Source organism: Dendropsophus ebraccatus, chromosome 6 (assembly GCF_027789765.1).
Source record: "Dendropsophus ebraccatus isolate aDenEbr1 chromosome 6, aDenEbr1.pat, whole genome shotgun sequence".
Lineage (NCBI taxonomy): Eukaryota > Metazoa > Chordata > Amphibia > Anura > Hylidae > Dendropsophus > Dendropsophus ebraccatus.
Window position 1 is genome coordinate 119,893,064 of NC_091459.1, and position 23,699 is coordinate 119,916,762.

Consider the following 23,699-nt stretch of genomic DNA (forward strand, 5'->3'; position numbering starts at 1 on the left):
GGGCAGGGGGATCGGCCGAGGGGTGGGCTGGCAGGGAGAGAAGCTGGGGGGCAGGGAGAGAAGCTGGGGGGCAGGGGGATCGGCCAAGGGGCTGGAGGGGCGGGCTGGCAGGGAGAGAAGCTGGGCGGGCTGGCAGGGAGAGAAGCTGGGGGAGCAGGGAGAGAAGCTGGGGGGCAGGGAGAGAAGCTGGGGGGGCAGGGAGAGAAGCTGATGGGGGCAGGGTGATCAGCAGAGGGGCGGGCTGGCTGGCAGGGAGAGAAGCTGGGGGGCAGGGAGAGAAGGTGGGGGGCAGGGGGATCGGCAGAGGGGCAGGCTGGCTGGCAGGGAGAGAAGCTGGGGGGGCAGGGAGAGAAGCTGGGGGGCAGGGAGAGAAGGTGGGGGGCAGGGGGATCGGCCGATGGTTGGGCTGGCAGGGAGAGAAGCTGGGGGTAGGGAGAGAAGCTGGGGGGCAGGGGGATCGGCCGAGGGGCTGGAGGGGCGGGCTGGCAGGGAGAGAAGCTGGGGAACAGGGGGATCGGCCGAGGGGCTGGAGGGGCAGGCTGGTCAGGCTCCCGATCCCCCCACCCCCCGTTCACTGTGACGTCACTGTGCTCCGCTGCCGAGCAGGAAGTCCGGGCACTGCGGGCTGCTGCTGTGAGCTTCCGTGCCTGTGTGTAACAGGCTGTCCGAAGGTGACACAGCTCAATCCCCCCCCCCCCCGGGCGCAGACATTACCGGTGGGGGGCGGCAGAGGGGGGTTGAAGAAAAAAATGCACCAACCTGAAACCGGAACCCTGCTTCCGGGTTCGGGTTGGTGGGGGCCCCTTTGTGGTGGGCCCCGGGTGTCCACTCTTTATTCTGGCCCTGGATACGCCACTGACATACACACATATATACGCTGTAATGTGATTACACTAGTGCTAATGTATACACCATGAGTAGACTGTATACTGGGAAATCATCTAAGTGTAATAACAAATACTCAACCAGAAATAAAAGAAAATGCAGCAGATATTAGTGGTGGGTTCTTTTATTAGAGCCCACCATTAATAGAAGCTGCTGCAGAACATCTTTGGGAGCAAACCTGTCAATCACTTGAGACACAACTGACATACACAAACACACACACATATACACCAGTGTTACAGACATTGCTGACATACACACACACACATATAGCCACAGATACATACACATACTGACATGAATATAAACACAGATACATATACACACACACTGACATATACATATACCCACAGATACATATATACACTCACTGACACAAATACACAGCACTTACAGCTCCAAGGCTTCCTCCCTCCTCCTCCTGTAGTCGGGGCTGATCTTCACATAGAAGTATTTAGGACCTTTGGGTCATGGGACCATAAGGTCCTTCATCCCTCTTCTGTGCCGTGCAGGACCTCACCCGGCCTCAGCCTGCTCACCCGGCACTAAAGTGAGGGGGCTGAACAGTGCAGTGGCGGGTCCCTCTTCCTCTCTGGACCCCTGGGGGAGCGGGGTACAGTGGTCGGATGTCAGTGTCAGTACCTACCATAAAGGCAGGGCAGGCTTCCTCGGGTCCCCTTCCTGCAGGGGCCCCATAGCAGTCGCCTTCCCTGCCTTCATGGTAGCTACGCCACTGCAATCAAAACTTTTGACATGTCTCTATGACATGTCAAAAGTTTTTGGAAACTTTAAAGAGAATTTATAATTCATATCCTAAACTACTGACACTGAGTCCCAAGCAGGGTTAAGTATGGGAAAAAGGAGCTATTCCAACTTGCTCCACTTCATACTATACAAGAGCATTTTTCTATGTTCAGGAATCACAGACAGCTATATGAAAGGTACCGGTGTTCCACTGATCTAACAGTGTCAGCAGTTTGGAATGATGGAAGCTGACAGATTCCCTTAAGTGCTCACCCAGGCATACTTAAGGCCCTATTCCACCGGACGATTATCGTTCGCATAATCATTAACGATTAACGATCTCAAACAACCGCTATTGCGAAAGACCAGAAAATGTTCACTCATTTCCATGGAACAATAATCGTTACTTATGATCGTATTTGCGATCGTTTTTTTCTTCGCTATATCTTCGCTATTGCGTTCGTATCTATTGCGAATGACCAAACGACATCTCATTCAATGCGAACGATTTGCGAACGAGCAACGATAAAAATAGGTCCAAGTCTTATAAAGCGATCAACAATTTCTCGTTCGGTCGTTAATTGTTAACTGCATTTCAACCGAACGATTATCGTTTAGATTCAAACGATTTAACGATAATCTGAACGATAATCGTCTGGTGGAATAGGGCCCTTAGGCTATGTGCACACTACAGAATCCTGGCGTATCACCCGCAGCAGTTTAGATCATCCCTTTATTTCCCCCCCAAAAAAACCACACACCTAAAAAAGAAAAAGGTTTGTATAGCCGCATAAGGAAATACCTGTATTATTAAATTAAACCAGTAGTGATCCCGCATGGTGATCGGTGTAACGGAAAAAAAATTACACTTGCCAAAATTGCTGATTTTTAGTGATATTATCTATTAGATAGAATGGAATATAAGACTAATAAAATGTCCTGTCCCCCCAAGTCTGGTACTGAATAAAGATCAATTTTATTGCAAAGTGAACAATGTAGGAGCAATATAACTCAATAGATGCAGAACTGTAGTTTTTGTTTATAACTTTGTCCCAGAAATATTCTTTTTTTCTGTTTTGCAGTATGTTTTATGATAAAATAAAGGATATCATAAAAAAAATGTCTATTTTTCCTGCAAAATATAAGCCCTCATATGGCTCAATATATGAAAAAATTTAAGAATTATCACTGAATATGAGGAGTTACAAATTTTCCAATAATCTTGTACCAGAGGAAGGGGGTTAAAATGATAAAATGTTTTATTATACAAAGTAGTAAACATTAAAAACTATAAAGTTGGTATAGACAAGAGAAAAATATTTAGCATGTTATTTATGCAAAAATAAATTGTGATAATGATGTATAAACAATCAGCAATAATCGTTTGGGAAGTCAAGGAAACCAAGAAGTTTTGGCAGAAAGAAGCAAAAGCAAAAAACCTTGCTTCTGTCCTTATACAACAGTTTACTTTAAGGCTATGTTCACACAGGGTTTGTTTTTTTGTTTTTTTTACCCTGAGCTTAAAGGCCCTATTCCACCAACAGATCTGACGACAGATTATCTGCCAAAGATTTGAAGCCAAACCCAGGAACAGACTATAATCAGAGAACAGGTCATAAAGGAAAGACTGGATTTCTCCTCTTTTCAAATCCACTCCTGGGTTTGGCTTCAAGTCTTTGGCAGATAATCTGTCGTCAGATCTGTTGGTGGAATAGGGCCTTAAAGCTTAACAGACAATGGGGCTGAAAGATAAGGCAATGGTGTGTGAACATGGCCTAAGGGATTTACAAAATAAAAATAACTATTTGGAAAAAAAAATAAATTATATTATATACACACACATATATACACATACATATATATATATATATATATATATATATATATATATATATATATATATATATATATATAGATATATATATATAGATAGATAGTGTAGCTGTATATAATATGATCTATCTATGGTAGATAATACAGCGTCTTCTTGGCTGTGTCCAGCAGGTGGCGCACTGTGATCGCTTGCCTGTGGGTGTAGTTCCTAGCTGAGTCCAGCAGGGGCCGTGCTGAGCGCTAGGAACCCAGTATTCCACATCACAAGACATGAGGCTGGAGGAACAAGCAGCAAGAAGGGGGGGAGGTTGTTGCAGGATGCAGCAGCAGCAACAGCAGCAGCAGGAAAGATGGATGTGATGTAAATGCCAAACCTAGAGCAGGAATCCCTGCAAAGATTTTTGTGCAGTAAGCCCCCCCAGCTGCTTCAGGAGCTGCCCCTTCTCCAGGCTCATTCTGCTGAAGCCCTTGCCTTGAAGGAAAAGACAGCAAAAGGAGGTTTGCTTCAGAGACAGCTGGATGTAAGGCTGTGACATCTGCCTGTTCCTCTCCTTTGTGTCATTCCCAGGAGGGGAGCAATCACAGATAGCGTTCTCCTGCCTTCTATATCTATCATGGAGAAGACGAAGGATCCCAGTGTCCGTCTGTAAATGGCGATCCTGGTGGGAATGAGCATCCAGAGATGTAGAGATCCAGGATCCTGCCCGGTGCGGTGGACGGCGTCCCTGTAATTCATCCTCACCTCGTCCACTGTTGCGTTTTTTTCCTCCTCTATTCCCTATGAAGCTGCGGAGGGATGTTTGTCCGTACGTGGTGGGATGTGAACATGCTGATTATTTTCCTTGGGCTTCTGTCACGAGTCGTGCCTGATTGAGGACACAAGATCCAGGCTTTGGGAGGAATTACATCCTGTTCTTTGATTAAAAAAAAAAAAAAAACAACAGATTGCACAAGGGGGGAACCAAGGAAGACAAGAGGAGAACATATGATCACGAGAAGAATCGCATCTCTAGCCTGAGGAACCGGGGATGCACCTGTCCGGGGAGATCCAATAGTGGGTGTTGGATTTAGGGGTAGTGGTCGTGGCTGCTGTTGGCCTCGGGGTCCCCTGTCCACGTTTTCATGTAGGCGTAATTCTTGTGGATCTAGAACCTGCTGTAAACCATCTGGCCTGGTGTTAGGAACCTTCCGAGATACCTATAGATGTGGCAAGGTGTTCTGGAAGATGCTGTCATGGACTTAAAGAAAAGGAAAGCATAACCCAAAGAAGATGAGTGTCGGCCATGGTTGACGGCCTTACCATGTATCCAAAATCCCAGGTCTGAGAAGTTCTAAGATCTTTCTGAAGGCACCAAGGAGATCTACGGGCAATAGACATCACTGCAAAGATGCCTCGGAACCGGGCCTTCTCGGAGCCTGAGTACTCGGCCGAATATTCGGCGGACTATTCAGTCAGCTTACCCTCGGACCCAGAGCATGGCGTAGGGCGGACACATGAAGTGACGGTCCGAAGCTCGGGCTGCTGCCTCTGCTTGCCGAGGTTTATGCGGCTGACGTTCGCGCCAGAATCCTTGGAAAACCTCTATCAGACCTATTTCCGCCGTCAGCGCCATGAGACTCTCCTGGTTCTGGTGGTCTTCGCTGCTCTTTTTGACTGCTACGTCATCGTCATGTGCGCTGTGGTCTACACCCAAGATAAGTTGGCTTCCACCTTAGTGGCTGTGGTCGGGCTGTTGGCGCACCTTCTTCTGTTTGTCCTATGCAAGTTTGGGTTGCTACCGGACCGCATCTCCCGCAAGTTTGTCCCCTACATTCTTTGGATATTGATTGCCGCACAGATTTTTTCCTACCTTGGCCTTAACTTTGCCCATTTCCACGAGGCCAGTGACACGGTCGGCTGGCAGGCCTTTTTTGTGTTCTCGTTCTTCATCACGTTGCCTCTACGCCTCACCCCCATCGTCCTGATCACCACCGTGTCCTGCGGAATACACACCTTGGTGCTGGGAGTAACCATCGCCCAACAACAACAGGGGTCTATGGATACTAACGCTTTGTTACGCCAGGTAAGTGCCCGTCTGGTGCCAACTACAAGTTGTGATGGACTTACCCGATACTGGTAAATCTATGAGCTTTTTTTTTTTTGTTGTTGAATGGACACAGGAAGTGCTCAAACACTGTAATGTATGGGCCCCAAGCTTTGATCTCGGCCTATATGTAGCATGTCCATGGACTAGGGTGGACCATGTGTGTACTCACAAACCTTGGACGCCCTTCATATAGGCTAATGAGGCCAACAGTGTACTGCAAACTTTCTTCACTGCCTGTGTTCTTTTCAATAAACTTTATTGACATAGTTTCAGACAGCCCCTTTAATACACTATCATACTAGGCAAAAATCATGTTGTAATTTACATTCACATAAAGGTTCTTTGGAAATATGTTAATGGTTCTGTGGTCAAATTTCAATCCTCATGGGTTGTACTCAGAAGGGGACGGCTTTTTGGCTGAAGCCCCGCCCACAAGGAACCTCCGTGTATAAACACATATTAACCAGATGTATGTATACAGCCAATCTCTGCCACTCCTAAAATCAAGGCCCTCAGTATTATTAGTTATTGGTTGCATTGTTTTATCTGCCCTCCCCCCCTGGAATCCCCAAGATTATCAGTTATGTGCTGAATTGTCTTACGGTATATAAGGAAGTCTGTGTACTTTCTTTCAAATCTTTCAAATCAACTGGTGCCAGAAAGTGCCAGATATGTGTAATTTACATCTATTAAATCTATCATCTATCAAATCTATTACATCTATTTCTTCCAGTTCTTATCAGCTACTGGATGTCCTGCAGGAAGTGGTGTATTATTTCCAGTCTGGAGAGCAGGAAAGGTTTTCAGTTGAGATTTGCTCCTGCTCTGGACAGTTCCTGACATGGACAGAGGTGGCAGTAGAAAGCACTGTGTCAGACTGGAAAGGATTCACCACTTCCTGCAGGACATACGGCAGCTGATAAGTACTGGAAGACTAGAGATTTTTAAATAGAAGTAAATCACAAATCTATGTAACTTTATGAAAAAAACAAAAAACTGCTGAAAGAAAATTTCAAGACTGAACTTTGGTAATGTGGGTGATTTTTTCAGGGAAGGCCCATACATTAGTTCTCCAGGTGATAAAATGAGGGCCCAGATTTAGGGTGAAACCTATTGCAATAAATAGGATATCGTTTTTGTAAATCATCTAATTTTTTTTTTTTTTATCATTTTGGTTTTATTAATTTATTTGTTTCATTGATTTATCTGTAATTTACTTTTTTTACATACTAAATTCTACTTTTAGTTTATTTTTTCTACTTTTTTATGTTATTTTTACATATATTTAAGTAATCCTACCAGTTGTGTATGGCAGACATGTATATGTAATGTGCTCATAGACACCAATCACTGGGTACATAGATGAGGGGGCGGTAATATACAGATCATATTGGGCCCCTGTGATGGTGTCTCATAAGTCAGGTGTTTTTCCCCTCCTTCCAGGACCCTCAGACCAGTTACCCGCTGTAATGTAGGTCATTAGAAGCCCTGAACCACCAATGCCTCTTTCCAGGCTGAAATGGCTGATAACAGAGAGCAATAGCCTGTACTCATTTGTTGTACACCTCTTACCCTAAAATGGCTGATAACAGAGAGCAATAGCCTGTACTCATCTGTTGTACACCTCTTACCCTGAAATGGCTGATAACAGAGAGCAATAGCCTGTACTCATCTGTTGTACACCTCTTACCCTGAAATGGCTGATAACAGAGAGCAATAGCCTGTACTCATCTGTTGTACACCTCTTACCCTGAAATGGCTGATAACAGAGAGCAATAGCCTGTACTCATCTGTTGTACAGCTCTTACCCTGAAATGGCTGATAACAGAGAGCAATAGCCTGTACTAATCTGTCATAGTCAGACGCCTCTTACCCTGAAATGGCTGATAACAGAGAGCAATAGCCTGTACTCATCTGTTGTACACCTCTTACCCTGAAATGGCTGATAACAGAGAGCAATAGCCTGTACTCATCTGTTGTACACCTCTTACCCTGAAATGGCTGATAACAGAGAGCAATAGCCTGTACTTATCTGTCATAGTCAGACGCCTCTTACCCTGAAATGGCTGATAACAGAGAGGAATAGCCTGTACTTATCTGTCCTACAGTCAGACACCTCTTACCCTGAAATGGCTGATAACAGAGAGCAATAGCCTGTACTCATCTGTTGTACACCTCTTACCCTGAAATGGCTAATAACAGAAAGCAATAGCCTGTACTCATCTGTTGTACACCTCTTACCCTGAAATGGCTGATAACAGAGAGCAATAGCCTGTACTTATCTGTCATAGTCAGACGCCTCTTACCCTGAAATGGCTGATAACAGAGAGCAATAGCCTGTACTTATCTGTCATAGTCAGACGCCTCTTACCCTGAAATGGCTGAGAACAGAGAGGAATAGCCTGTACTCATTTGTTGTACACCTCTTACCCTGAAATGGCTGATAACAGAAAGCAATAGCCTGTACTCATCTGTTGTACACCTCTTACCCTGAAATGGCTGATAACAGAGAGCAATAGCCTGTACTTATCTGTCATAGTCAGACGCCTCTTACCCTGAAATGGCTGAGAACAGAGAGGAATAGCCTGTACTCATTTGTTGTACACCTCTTACCCTGAAATGGCTGATAACAGAGAACAATAGCCTGTACTCATCTGTCCTACAGTCAGACACTTCTTACCCTGAAATGGCTGATAACAGGGAACAAAACCACAATATCCAGTGGAGATGACCGCCATCCATGCACCTTGTCATTAAAAGCTGCAATGCTGTCTATTTTATTCCTCTAATATTTTTGATTCTAGTCATGAAATAGGAGGCTCAGGATGAACAGGGCTCTGGATCTCTCCCAGCCAGGCATGTGTGGGTATATAATACAGTGAAGCAGACCCCACTGATGCCAGTGTAAAGGACTTTTACCATATTCCAGTTAATGGGGTCCCCTCCTGTGATATTTAGGCTTTCAGGGCATGCTGGGAGTTGTAGTCTTCCAACTGATGAAGAACCATAAGTTAGGGATCACCGGTGGACACTATAGTATATACCACTTCTAGGACGTATCAGCAGCACAAAGCTCCTCTCCTGAAATACTCTGTGCTGCTGGGGACTGTGTTCCTTCTACTATATAACTCCTCTCCTGACATACTCTGTGCTGCTGGGGGCTGTGTTCCTTTTACTGTATAACTCCTCTCCTGAAATACTCTGTGCTGCTAGGAAATTTTCATTTCTTTTACTATATAACTCTTCTCCTGAAATACTCTGTGCTGCTGGGGGCTGTGTTCCTTCTACTATATAACTCCTCTCCTGAAATACTCTGTGCTGCTAGGGACTGTGTTCCTTTTGCTATATAACTCATCTTCTGAAATACTCTGTGCTGCTAGGGACGGTGTTTCTTCTACTATATAACTCATCAATACTCTGTACTGCTGGGGACTGGGTTCTTTCTACTATATAATTCCTCTTCTGAAATACTCTGTACTGCTGGGGACTGGGTTCTTTCTACTATATAATTCCTCTTCTGAAATACTCTGTACTGCTGGGGACTGGGTTCTTTCTACTATATAATTCCTCTTCTGAAATACTCTGTACTGCTGGGGACTGGGTTCTTTCTACTATATAATTCCTCTTCTGAAATACTCTGTACTGCTGGGGACTGGGTTCTTTCTACTATATAATTCCTCTTCTGAAATACTCTGTACTGCTGAGAACTATCTCCCTTCTACTATATAACTCTTTTCCTCACCTCCTATGATATGAGCAGTCTCTTCTCCTGAAATACTCTGCGCTGCATTGAGCCCTGCTTATGTTAATGTGTGTCTCATATGACACTGTAAAACACTCTGTATAGCCCAGTGTTAGCTCTGACTATATGAGCATACTCCGCTCCTGAAATGCTCTGTGCTGCTGGGAGCTGATCCAGTGCTGAGGCCGGTTCACATGAGAGACCATGAGGGGCCTCCGGCGTTATTGCTGCTTCCTGCCTGAATATTAATCTCAAAGTTTCTCGACCGTAAAAGCTTCTAGAATGAGAGAGAACAATCTAAAAATAAGATATTTCCATGGACGTAACAATGGGGTGAGATGTCTACTGCCCCCTGTAGTCTCAGAGAAAGCCCTGCACACTGCATGTGTCATAAAGGAGACCCCCACCCAAGGGACAAAGAGGAACATGTGACAACCTGGAGTGTGCTGAGCAGCTGTCACTCCCCTTCCCCCACTCCTCATAGCCAGCAGGGGGCAGCAGTGAGCACAGAAGAGAGCTCCGCTGCACCCCATGGTATCATGGGAAATAGCATCACATGCTTACATACAATAGGATTCGACCCACTGGATCTATAAACAGTATCACACACACACAATAGAATTAGACCCTCTGGATCCACAAACCGTATCATACGCAATAGGATTTGACCCACTGGATCCGTAAACAGCATCACACACGATAGGATTAGACCCACTGGATCCATAAACAGTATCACACACACACTAGAATTAGACCCTCTGGATCCATAAACAGTATCACACACGATAGGATTAGACCCACTGGATCCATAAACAGTATCACACACGATAGGATTAGACCCACTGGATCCGTAAACAGTATCACGCACGATAGGATTAGACCCACTGGATCCATAAACAGTATCACACACGATAGGATTAGACCCACTGGATCTGTAAACAGTATCACACACAATACGGTTAGATGCACTGGATCTGTAAACAGTATCACACTAAATAGGGCTAGACCCACTGGATCCATAAACAGTATCACAAATGATAGGATTAGACCCACTGGATCCGTAAACAGTATCACACACGATAGGATTAGACCCACTGGATCTGTAAACAGTATCACACACAATACGGTTAGACGCACTGGATCTGTAAACCGTATCACACTCAATAGGGCTAGACCCACTGGATCCATAAACAGTATCACAAATGATAGGATTAGACGCACTGGATCCGTAAACAGCATCACACACGATAGGATTAAACCATTTGGATCGATAACCAGTATCATACAAGATGGGATTGGACCCACTGTCTTACATACAGAGCCCACACATAACAAGCTTAGATACAGAGCCCTGCGGACAGTATCACAATGGGCCTAGATGCACTGACTTCACAGACAGTATAACACATCATATGCTTAGATACAGCAGATGAGAAGACAGTATCACACAAGATAGGCTTGGATACACTGGCTTATCAGATGGGAACACATCACAATCTTAGATATAGAGTCAGTACAGTGTCACATATGAATTACACATGGATAAGCTTAGATACACTAACCCCACAGACAGTATCACATATGATATACTTAGATACACGGCTCATTGAACCGTATTACACATGATAGGCTTAGATACATTAATTCAGCCGCACAGCAGACATATAATAAGCTGAGATATAAATTTCAGTAGATGTCATAGACTTAGATACACAGCTCAGTACATAGAACCACACATGATAGACTTAGATACTCAGCTACTTGGACAGAATCACATATGATAGGATTTGATGTAATCACACACCCTATAAGAAGCTTAGATACACAGGCTCTGTACACAGTATCACACCTAATAAGCTTAGACACTCTGACTATAAATACAGTATTATACATTATATACTGGCTTAGATACATTGTCTAAGCAGCACAGTATGACAAATGATGAGCTTAGATACACATAGATCTCACAGTGACATCATCATGGTGACCTAACTCTGAGCTATGACATCATCAGACTGTGTATGGGATAGACTGTTTATGTATAATACTTAGTGTCTACCTATAGGGGGCGCATGCAGAGGCAGCAGTCACACCCAGGCCCCGGTATTTAAGGGGTTCTCTATGTTTGGTGTGATACTTCCGTGCCCGGCTCTGCTGTGCGGTGGAGTGACGTCTTTGTCACCACGCTCGGTTCATGCTGTCTGCCATGTGCGCAGATAACAAGTGTAAATGACTGTGTATAATAACACTGTGCGCCTAATAACCCTGAATGTGGCCCCTGGAGAGCACTTATAGCGGCCCCCAGAGGGACCCCTGGGCCTGTGTCTTCTTGACTATAGACAGCTAGGTACAGCTAAGAATCAGTCTGCAGCTAAATAAAGGGGATCTCCGCACACAGTACTGTGGTAAGAGGGGAGACTATAACGCTATGGATGAGTAGCTGGTATACAGCTGTGCCTCCTGTATATACAGCTAGATGATGTATAGATCCTTCCCTGTATATGAATGAAGCACGTGCTGTATCTGAGTCACCATGTAAATATTATACCCCCTATAGGAGAATTCGCAGTGGTAGCGGCAGCGGCGGCCAGGCTTAGTGCGGAATGCGACTATTTTCCATTTCAAGGGCAGGAGTTTATATAATACATTATAATGTGTTCTTATACAGTCACCAAACATTGTCAAATATGTTCCTATGACCTTTGATATTTAAAGAGTACCCATACCTTCCAAAGAATTTTACATTAAAGGGGTACGCTGGCAACTTTTTTTCTTCTTTGAGATCAATTTATTTCAGTAAGTTACATAGATTTGTAATTTACTTATACTTAAAAAAAACAAAACCTCAAATCTTCCAGTATTTATCAGCTGCTGTATGTCCTGCAGGAAGTGGTGTATTCTTTCCAGTCTGACACAGTGCTCTCTGCTGCCACCTCTGTCCATGTCAGGAACTGTTCAGAGCAGGGCAGGTTTTCTATGTGGATTTTCTGCTGTTCTAGACAGTTCCTGACATGGACAGAGGTGGCAGCAGAGAGCACTATGTCAGACTGGAAAGAATACACCACTTCCTGCAGGACATACAGCAGCTGATGGGTACTAGAAGACGCAAGATTTGTAAATAGATGTAGATTACAAATCTTTGTAATTTTCTGACACCTGTTGATTTGAAAGAAAAAAAGTTTGCCAGAGTACCCCTTTAACTCCTTAGAGTGCTGACATGGTGATGTCACTGCTGTTATAAAGTCCCCTCCATGGTGCACAGCTGTTATCTCATTTTCTCTAGACTAGAACTCATCTGTTTGCCAGCAGTAGCACATAGGGGGAGATTTATCAAACATGGTGTAAAGTGAAACTGGCTCAGTTGCCCCTAGCAACCAATCAGATTCCACCTTTCATTTTCCAAATGTCTGTGAGGAATGAAAGGTGGAATCTGATTGGTTGCTAGGGGCAACTGAGCCAGTGTCACTTTACACCATGTTTGATAAATCTCCCCTATAGGGTCTTTCTCTCCCTTACGCGTCTGGCTAAACATAGCACAGCACATACTCCTCTCTGCTATGTCATAACATTGTGCTGAGGGATGCCTTACAGTATAAGGGTACAAACACACCGGGCGTGTCTGCAGCGCCGGAGCGGGGACCAGGTGATGTATACGCTCCAGCGGCCAGGGGTTAACGGGGCAGGCTGCTGACAAGCTTGCAGCGGGATGCAGTGATGATGATGATGATGATAATAAGATGGGTGGTCAGAGGTAAGAGAAAAGCCTTTATTTTAACTGTTGGGCACAGTATGGACCCCTTGGAGGAGGTAGAAAGGCTTAGATAGCATTCAGACAATCCAGACTCTTCCCTGCATAGCACAAGCTAAGCCCCGCCCACACGTACTGTCTTTGTCCTGGTCTGTTTGTTACTAGAAATGTAATTCCCCAAACAACAGCCAGTGGGCATCAGTCTGCAGGGAAGTGAGACACCTAGTGGCCAAAACTTTAGGGCAGTTGTTGAAAGTGACTAAAGTAGTAACATAATCCAAGGTATATACAGATAGAACAAACTGTGTAAACTAGAAACAAGTGTATACTGTGCAGAGCAGCCAATCACAGCACAGCTATCATTGTACCAGAGCTGAGATTTGATTGGTTGCTGCAGGCAGTTTTGTTTTATCAATCTAGGCCTGTGTATTGCACTGTGTTTATTCCTATAAGTCTTGTTGTATTTAGCATTTAGCGATCCTTAAAGGGGAATCATCAAATGACATTATTTAAATGATTTTTTTTACGTTAAACATATTTTTCAAGAATTTTTGGTGACATTTTTTCAAATTTTCCATTTTTCTAGCGATATTATAAAATAATCCTGATATCTTGCAGTTTTCATTCTCACCACTGGGGCTAAAACTAAGCTGAGACTTCCTGTTGTGTCTGTGGTGATAAGAGGAGGCTGTTGTAAAGTGATTTGTACAGCATTACAGCATCATGTGACACCATTAGATAGAGAAGACAATAGCAGCTCCCTGTGAAATTACCTCTTCACAGGTCACAGAGCATGCTCAGTAATGTTTCACAGTCATCTCAAGGACAGAGTCTTTTATACAGATTTGTAATTTACTTCTATTTAAAATCTCAAGTCTTCCAGTACTTATCAGCTGCTGTATGTACTGCAGGAAGTGGTGTATTCTTTCCAGTCTGACACAGGGCTCTCTGCTGCCACCTCTGTCCATGTCAGGAACTGTTCAGAGGAACAGCAAATCCCCATAGAAAATCTCTCCTGCTTTGGACAGTTCCTGATATGTACAGAGGTGGCAGCAGAGAGCACTGTGTCAGACTGGGAAGAATACACCACTTCTTGCAGGACATACAGCAGCTAATAAGTACTGGAAGACTGGAGATTTTTCAATAGAAGTCAATTACAAATCCGTATAATTTACTGCCACCAGTTGAATGAATAAAATTAAATTAAATCATTCGTCAAATGAAATTGTTAAACATAGAAAATAAACAGAAAATACTTTTTATTGGATAAAAAAAAACGTATGAATTATCTATGTACTATCGAGCCCCTCAATAATTATAACTCAAACAAACGTAATAATAAGTGTGGGGGAAAAAAATAAGGCGGGAAAACAACTAAAATATCAGAATAGAATTTTTTGATTTGTTTAAAAAATTTTTTTTATATAAATCGCAAAATAAATTTGATACATGTCAAAATTAAAACACAACCAAGAATGAAAAAAAAAAAAAAACTCCACACAGCAACATCAGCAGAGAAAAGTGATGGCTTTGGAGCTAAAAATAGAGAAGTCCGCTGCGTCCTGGAGGCCATGTCCTTAAGGGGTTAATGCTGTTCCACGACAGATCCCATATACTACCCCTGGTCCTATTAGTTTGTTCCTCCGGGGATTAGGGCTGTAAATATATGAGTCAGTCACTCTGCGGTGTGGGGCCTGGTTCGCCACTTCTAGGAACGGTGACGCTGTCATTACCATAAAGCGTTCCAGTCCTGCCGATCAAAGCCGATTGCTAGATACGTTATTATTACATTGTACCCGGAAACCATCAGCTCATGTGCAGTTCCCATTGACTCTGTGGGGGAGATTTATCAAACTGGTGTAAAGTGAAACTGGCTCAGTTACCCCTAGCAACCAATCAGATTCCACCTTTCATTTTTCAAAGAACCTGTGAGGAATGAAAGATGGAATCTGATTGGTTGCTAGGGGCAACTGAGACAGTTTCACTTTACACCATGTTTGATAAATCTCCCCCGGTGTCTCCAGGTGTCATGACAGTGTATGAAGCTTAGATACAGCAAACAGTATCCCACATGAGAGCATTAGATACACAGCTCAGCAAACGCTATCAGACATGATAAGATTAGATACTGTAGTACAGCAGGCAGTATCGCACATAATGGGATTAGGTTCATAAACTCAGTTGAGAGTATCATGCATGATAGGCTTAGATACATCGGATCCGCAGACATTGTCACACATGATAGGATTTAACATAGGACTAGCAGACAGTATCTCACATGATTGGCTTAAACACATTGGCCCAACAGACAGTATCACATATGATCGGATTAGATACACAGCTCAGAATGCAGTTTAATATACCAGCTCAGCAGACAGTATTACTTATACTAGGATTAGATACCAATCCCTGCAGACAGTATCACACATATTACAATTAGATACACCAGCTCGGCAGACAGTATCACACATATTAGGATTAGATACACTAGGTCAGCAGACGGTATTATATATACTAGGATTAGATACACAAACTCAGCAGACAGTATCACACATCGGATTAGATACACAGTTCAGAATGCAGTTTATATCAGTTTAGCAGACAGTATTACATATACTTGGATTAGATACCCACCCCTGCAGACAGTATTATATATACTAGGATTAGATACACCAGTTTAGCAGACAGTAATATATCTACTAGGATTAGAAACACCAACTCAGCAAACAGTATTATATATACTCAAGGGCGTAGCTAATGTCAACTTGGGCCCCCCACCTTTCACGACCAAGTTATGCTACTGGTATATATATATATATATATATATATATATATATATATATATATATATATATACAGTGGTGCCTTGGATTACGAGCATAATTCGTTCCGGGACCGTGCTTGTAATCCAAATCCACTCTTATACCAAAGCAAATTTTTCCATAAGAAATCATTGAAATGTAAACAATTTGTTCCACACCCCAAAAATCATTTTATAATCATTATAGCAGCAGTGTGTATAGCCGAGTGTGAGTGCAAGCACATTAAAGCAGCAGTGTGTACAGCTGAGTGTGAGTGCAAGCACATTATAGCAGGAATGGAGAGGATGGGAAACACAAGGACTGATAGAGACTGCAGGGAGCATGAAGGAATGAGCAGAGCAGATGTGGACACAGTATAGCAGCATTCTCTGTCCGGGGAGAGAGGGATTAAAGCTATAAAGAGATTACCCCCACAGTCCTGTCCCCTGATGCAAGCCCCAGCCTGAAGTGGATCTGCTGTAAATTGGAAGTTGAGAGAGACTTCCTGGGTCAGAGTACTGTGCTGCAGACCCTGCTATGCAGGCCATGCCCCCCCCACTCACGCTCCCACCCAATACCAGGAGCTCTTAAAACAAAGCAATGCTCTTAAAGCAAGTCACAATTTTGAAAAACTGTGAGCTCTTCTTGCAAAACGCTCTTAAACCAAGTTACTCTTAAACCAAGGTACCACTGTATATATATATATATATATATATATACCCCCAAAGAGAGGTATTACCAAAATATTATCACCATGCATGTTACCGCCATACTGTTACTGACCAAATCCTTTATACTGAGACCAATATTGCCAATAATACCAGTATATAGGAAGGAAATATTACCGCCACACCACAGCAACTACCATCACCACCATATTGTTACTGACCAAATCCAGTATACTGCGACCAATAAAACACACAGTACCAGATTACAAGCAACAAATATTACCACCACATACTGACTAATACCACCACATACTGACTGACCCCACCACTGCTACTGACTAATACCACCACATACTGACTAATACCACCACATACTGACTAACCCCACCGCTGCTACTGACTAATACTACAACATACTGACTAACCCCACCGCTGCTACTGAATAATACCACCACATACTGACTAACACCACCGCTGCTACTGAATAATCCACTGTACACAGATCACTATCAACTCATCCAGTCATATAGAGGTGGCCCCAGCTCTACACAGGTTCTATACACCATATACATTACAGTGCAGTTATATCAGGTGACTCACAGGGGATGTCCTCTGATCAGAGTTCTTCCCTTTTCATTTTCTTCTCCATCTGCCCTGGGCCATTATGAGAACTTCTCAGAGCCACAAATCCATAGTATCTGCCAGAGAAACATATTAGGCTCCTCACTCCTCACCATCCTCATCTCTCTACAAACTGCACATCTGTAATGGCCGCTTTACACCCTCATTTAGTGGGTAGGCTGACTCTATGTGATCCCCCTTATAGTATATGCCCCCCTCTTTGTAGCCTCCTTATAGATGGTCCCCCTCTGTGAATCCCCTATAGTATATGCCCCCCTCTGTGTAGCCTCCTTATAGATGGTCCCCCTCTGTGTATCCCCTATAGTATATGCCTCCCTCTATTTAGCCACCTTATAGATGGCCCAATGTGCATATACTTGAGAGCCCCCTCTGTGTAGTCCCCCTATAGTAGATGACACCCTCTGTGCATCCCCTTTAGTATATGGCCCTCCTCTCTGTAGCCCCTCCTTATAGATGGCCCCTTTGTGTAGTCCACTATAGTACATACCCCCCTCTATGCATGCCCCATATAGTCCCCCTTATACATGGCCCCCCTATGTTGTCCCCTTATTCATGCCTCCCTATAGAAGGCCCCCTATGTTGTCCCCCTTATAGATGGCTTCCCCTGTGTTGGCCCCCTTATAGATGGCCCCCTATGTTGTTCCCCTTATAAAAGGCCCCCCCTTGTTGTTCCCCCCCACTTATAGGTGGCCCCTCCTCCCCCATATAGATGCCCCCCTCTTCCCTCCGTGAAAAGCAGATAAAAAAATAAGAAAATACAACTCACCTAATAACACACTCCTCGGTCGAGCCTCTTCTTCTGCAGCCTCCGTCTGGTCCCTAGCTGATTCACAGGTGCCGGGGGTGTCCCGTCCTATCCCCAGGCAGCGCGCGGATCAGAGAATTCACTGTGCGTCGGGGTTGGTACTTCCGACACAGGAAGCGTCTCTAACGTGCGCTCCCTGTACGGGAAGTCCCGGGCCACAGTCGCACAGTGAGTTCACTGATGCGCGCGCTGCCGGGGATAGGTCCGGGCACCCCTGGCAGCCGCAAATCAGCCAGGGGCCAGCACAAGCCTGCTCTTGTGACCGCAAGAAATGCTTGCAGTCACAAGAGTGATTTATGGGGGGAGCAGTGCAGTGGCATGGGGGGCCCTCTATGCATGCCCTATATAGTCCCCCTTATAGATGGCCCCCCTATGTTGTCCCCTTATACATGCCCCCCCATAGAAGGCCCCCTATGTTGTCCCTCTTATAGATAGCTCCCCCTGTGTTGTCCCCCTTATAGATGGCTCCCCTGTGTTGTCCCCGTTATAGATGGCTCCCCCTGTGTTGTCCCCCTTATAGATGCCCCCCCTATGTTGTCCCCTTATACATGCCCCCCCATAGAAGGCCCCCTATGTTGTCCCTCTTATAGATAGCTCCCCCTGTGTTGTCCCCCTTATAGATGGCTCCCCCTGTGTTGTCCCCCTTATAGATGGCCCCCTATGTTGTTTCCCTTATAAAAGGCCCCCCATGTTGTTCCCCTTATAGAAGGCCCCCCATGTTGTCCCCCTTATAGATCCCCCCCATGTTGTCCCTTATAGATGCCCCCCCATGTTGTCCCCCAATAGATGGCCCCCTCTCCCCCCTTCCCTATAGAGGACCCTCCCCCCCTTTATAGATAGCCCCTTCTCCCCCCCCCCCCCCCCCCCCCCTCTTATGGATGGCCCCTTCTCCCCCCCCTCCCTTATAGATGGCCCTCTCTTCCCTCCGTGAAAAGCAGATAAAAAAATAAGAAAACTCACCTAACAATGCGCTTCCCCGTTGATCCTCTTCTTCTGCAGCCTCCGTCTGGTCCCTGGCTGATTTGCGGCTGCCGGGACGCGGCTGCCGTCCTATCCCCGGACAGTGTGCGGATCAGAGAACTTACTGTGCGCCGGGGTTGGTACTTGTGAGGGAGCGTCTCTAATGTGCACTCCCTGTGCCGGAAGTCCCGGGCCACAGGCGCACAGTGAGTTCACTGATGCAATCGCTGCCGAGGATAGGACGGGACACCCCTGGCAGCCGCGAATCAGCCAGGGGCCAGCAGGTCACAAGAGTTATGGAGGGGAGCAGTGCAGTGCCATGGGGGGGCGCCCTCGCGGGCCGGGTCGTAGAGGCAACCAATGCGACCCTGGTAGCTACGCCACTGTATATACTACGATTAGATACACCAGCTCAGCAGACAGTATTACGTATACTAGGAATAGATACACCAGTTTAGCAGACAGTATTACGTATAGTTGGATTAGATAACCAGCTCAGCAGACAATATTACGTATACTAGGATTAGATACTCCAACTCAGCAGACAGTATTATATATACTACGATTAGATACACTAACTCAGCAAACAGTATTATATATACTAGGATTAGATACACCAGTTCAGCAGACAGTATTATATATACTAGGATTAGATAACACCAGCTCAGCAGACAGTATTATATATACAGTGGTGCCTTGGATTATGAGCATAATTAGTTCCAGGACTTTGCTTGTAATCCAAATCACTCTTAAACCAAAGCAAAATTGTCCCATAAGAAATTATTGAAATGCAGACAGTTGGTTCCACACCCCAAAAATTAATGATTTTTTATTCTGAATAACATGAAGAACAGATGAAACAAAGAACGTGAAACAGCTGAATATGTCATAGTATAAGTTACTGTACAGTATAGCAATCAGCATGTGGCGTATAATGTATAGTAAGTGTATAAACCTGATAACACAGAAGCAGTTTGCAGATACAGGAAGGAACTGCAGATCCCCATAATGCAGTAGCGTAGTACAGGCTAGAAGAGAGAAGCAGGGCTGCTGCCAGAGGTCTGTGTGGTCACATGACAGCAGTGGGGAAGGGGTGTGTTTTCAGCATGGACCAATCAGGAAGTGAGAATCACAGAGCAGGAGGACAGTGACAGAAACTTTTCTATACAGCAGTGTGAAGTGCTGAGTGTAAGTGCAGGCACATTATAGCAGCAGTGTTTATCGCTGAGTGTAAGTGCAGGCATATAGCAGGAATCGAGAGAATGGGAAACACAAGGACTGACAGAGACTGCAGGGAGCATGTAGGAATGAGCAGGACATATGTAGGCACATACATGCAGCACTTTCTGTCCGGGGAGAGAGGGGTTAAAGCTATGGAGAGATCACCTCCACAGTCCTGTCCCCTGATGCAAGCCCCAGCCTGAAGTGGCTGTTCACCAAGCTTGGGCCCTACTGTAACTATAGTAACACTAGTGTGGTGTTCACAGTACGGGATAAATAATGTCATATCTCCCATCTACCTTTAAAGTTTTGTGAAAAATGATTATCGGTCATTATTCATACAGCTGCAGTTATACTATTGATGTTGCCACCCCGATGATCATTGTTCATACAGCTACAGGTGCACTAGAGATAGTGCCGCCCGATGGTCATTGTTCATACAGCTACAGGTACACAATAAATAGTGCCGCCCAATATAATTTTTCCGACTGCTACAGGTATTACTACTAGATAGTCTGGACATTTCCACACCCTCCCCAACACACACACACACATACTGCTCCCATGACCCTCCTCTCTAAGTGATTTCTTTCTTGTGTCCCTCCCCTCCCCCAGACTGTTCACCCTGTTCCCCCCACCCCAACCCCGATCCACACCCCAGACTGGTCACCGTCTATCCTCCTGCACCCCTTCCCACCCCAGACTGGTCACCCTGTACACTCTCCCAACTACAGACTGGTCAACCTGTGCCCCCTTCCCTCCCCAGACTGGTCACCTTGTATCCCTCTGCCCACCTCCCCACCCCAGACTGGTCACCTTCTATCCCCCTCCCCCACAGACTGGTTACCCTGTGCCCCCCTGTCCCCCACCCCAGAGTGGTCGCCCTGTGCACACCTCCCCACCCCAGACTGGTCACCTTCTATCCCCCTCCCCCACAGACTGGTCACCTTGTGCCTCCCTGTCCCCCACCCCAGACTGGCCCCCCTGTCCCCCACCCCAGAGTGGTCGCCCTGTGCACACCTCCCCACCCCAGACTGGTCACCCACATCTATATGTCTCCCTTTCCGGATTTCACTGCACTGCACGTTCCATGTGTCTGTTAACATCATTTTTAGAACATCTGTTGTCATGGAAACCCAGGAGCAGACATTAAAAATAGCAGCTTCCTGTAGTTATTTCCAGTCAGGTTACAAAAATATAAACACTAGTGAGAACCTCAGGTTTTTTTTATATCTTTGTATAACAGAACGCCCCAAGGTCGCCTGGTCACATGACCTTACCGCGCAGCTGAGCGCAATCACAGACAATCCAAACATTTAGGTTTTTTTCTTCATCGGGTAGGCTTGTCTCTCCGTCCCCCTTCCGTCACCCATCAATCCGACACGTATTTGTGGTTCTCTCTAATCATGGCAAATAATTGCAGAAACGGAGTTAGGAAACTGCAAAAGAGCCAAAACAGTGTTACTGAGCAGTGAAAAAACATGGCTACAGATCACTATGGAGGAATATGGCTGGTCAGATGGATCCAGATCTCTGTGGATAAACATGGCCCAGTCAGATGGATACAGAACTCTCTGGAGAAACATGGCTGGTCAGATGGATCCAGATCTCTGTGGAGAAACATGGCCCAATCAGATGGATCCAGATCTCTGTGGAGAAACATGGCTGATCTGATGGACCCAGATCTCTTTGGAGAAACATGCCCAAGTCAGATGGATCCAGATCGCTGTGGAAAAACATGGCCATTTAGATGGGTCCAGATCTCTGTGGAGAAACATGCCCTAGTCAGATGGATCCAGATCTCTGTAGAGAAACATGGCCATTTAGAGGGGTCCAGATCTCTGTGGATCAACATGGCCCAGTCAGATGGATCCAGAACTCTCTGGAGAAACATGGCTGGTCAGATGGATCCAGATCTCTGTGGAGAAACATGGCCAGTCAGATGGATCCAGATCTCTGTGGAGAAACATGGCTGGTGAGATGGATCCAGATCTCTGTGGAGAAACATGGCCCAGTCAGATGGATCCAGAACTCTCTGGAGAAACATGGCCAATCAGATGGATCTAGATCTCTGGATTGATAAGCACTACTTGATAGGTTAGACAGTTCAGGCTGGTAGAGGAGGTGTCATGGTGGGGAAATATTTCTTGGTGCACCCTGGCTCCTTGGATATCTGTGGATAGAGGCTTGGACACTACCTCAACAGCAAAAGTTCGTTCTAATTGTGCTATTGTAATAGAAAAATGTCAATATTAGAATGAAAATTCGCTAATTTAATTAACCCCTTGAAGACTTAGCCCAAAATGACCCAGTGGACCGCACCAATTTTCATTTTTGCGTTTTAGTTTTTTCTTCCTCCCGTTCTAAGCGCTCTAGCACTTTCATTTTTCTATCTACAGGGCCATGTAAGGGTTTGTTTTTTTCAGGAATATGTGTACTTTGTAATGGCGCCTTTCATTCTATTATAACCTGTATGACGGAACCCCCAAAATATTATAAATAGGTGAAATTGAATTGTAAAAAAGAATGCAATATGGTAACTTTTGGGGGGTTCCTGTGTCTATGTAATGCACTATATGGTATAAGTGACATGATACCATTATTCTATAGGTCAGTCCGAACACAACCACATGCAGGATTCTCAAATTTTTTTTTTTGTTTTTAATGAAATCCTTTTTTTTGCAAGTAATTATTACTAAAATGGCCCTATTGTGAGGCTTATAACGGTTTTAGTTTTTCACCTACGGGGCTGTATGAGATGTCAATTTTTGCGCCATGATCTCTAGTTTTTATTCATACCATACTTGTGTAGATCGGACGTTTTGATCACTTTTTATTATTTTTTTTAAATATATAATCTAACAAAAAATCAGTATTCCTGGCGCTCCCCCCCCCCCCCCTATTTTCGTTTACGCAGCTCGTCTTACGGGATGATTGTTATATTTTAATCGGACAATTACGCACGCTACAGTATTTAATATGCTCATTTATTTAGTTTTATATGTTTTATTAATAATATAGGATAGGGGGTGATTTTATTTTTTTATTGGGGGAGGAGCTTTGGGGTATTTTTGAAAAATGTTTACTTTTTTTTTTTTTTTTTTACACATTTTAAGTCCCCTTGGGGGGCTTTTACATGCAACACTGTTGAATGCTATGCCATAGGCATAGCAGAGATCAGTGTTATAGGCGCTCTGCTCATTGAGCCTGCCTGTGGCAGACTCAATGAGCAGAGCACTGATGGGACCGCACGAAGGAAGGTAAGAGACCTCCGGCGGTCCAATACAGTGATCGGGATCCCTGCAGTCACAATGCTCCTGTCACTTACACTGCAGCCTGTCATTAACCCCTAAAACGCCGCAATCGCACTGCAGCGTTTAAGGGGTTAATGACAGTCTGCAGCACGATTGGTGCAGCCTGTCATTAATGGTGCAGTGATTGCAGCCGCCCCCACCTTCTATGAAGCGCGCTTCGCTCCGGAGCGCACTTCATATTGCTGCAGTAGCTTATGATGTACAGGTACATCATAGGGGTTAAATATAAACTGTTACAGGGAGTGGTAT

The 23,699-nt window shown here is 44.9% G+C and overlaps 1 protein-coding gene across 2 annotated transcripts in view; it reads left to right on the forward strand.

The window, feature by feature from the left end:
- The first annotated feature begins 3,729 nt into the window (after positions 1–3,729).
- The window catches only part of ADCY3 (adenylate cyclase 3), a 79,627-nt gene continuing 59,657 nt past the window's right edge, over positions 3,730–23,699 (forward strand). Inside the window, exon 1 of one of the 2 annotated variants that reach the window (XM_069975764.1) lies at positions 3,730–5,525. In XM_069975764.1, the coding sequence (XP_069831865.1) occupies positions 4,851–5,525 (675 nt within the window). In that variant the 5' untranslated portion in view covers positions 3,730–4,850. Of the gene's footprint in view, positions 5,526–12,797; positions 12,935–23,699 lie in introns of those variants that run through there. The other variant, XM_069975765.1, reaches the window with a different exon arrangement.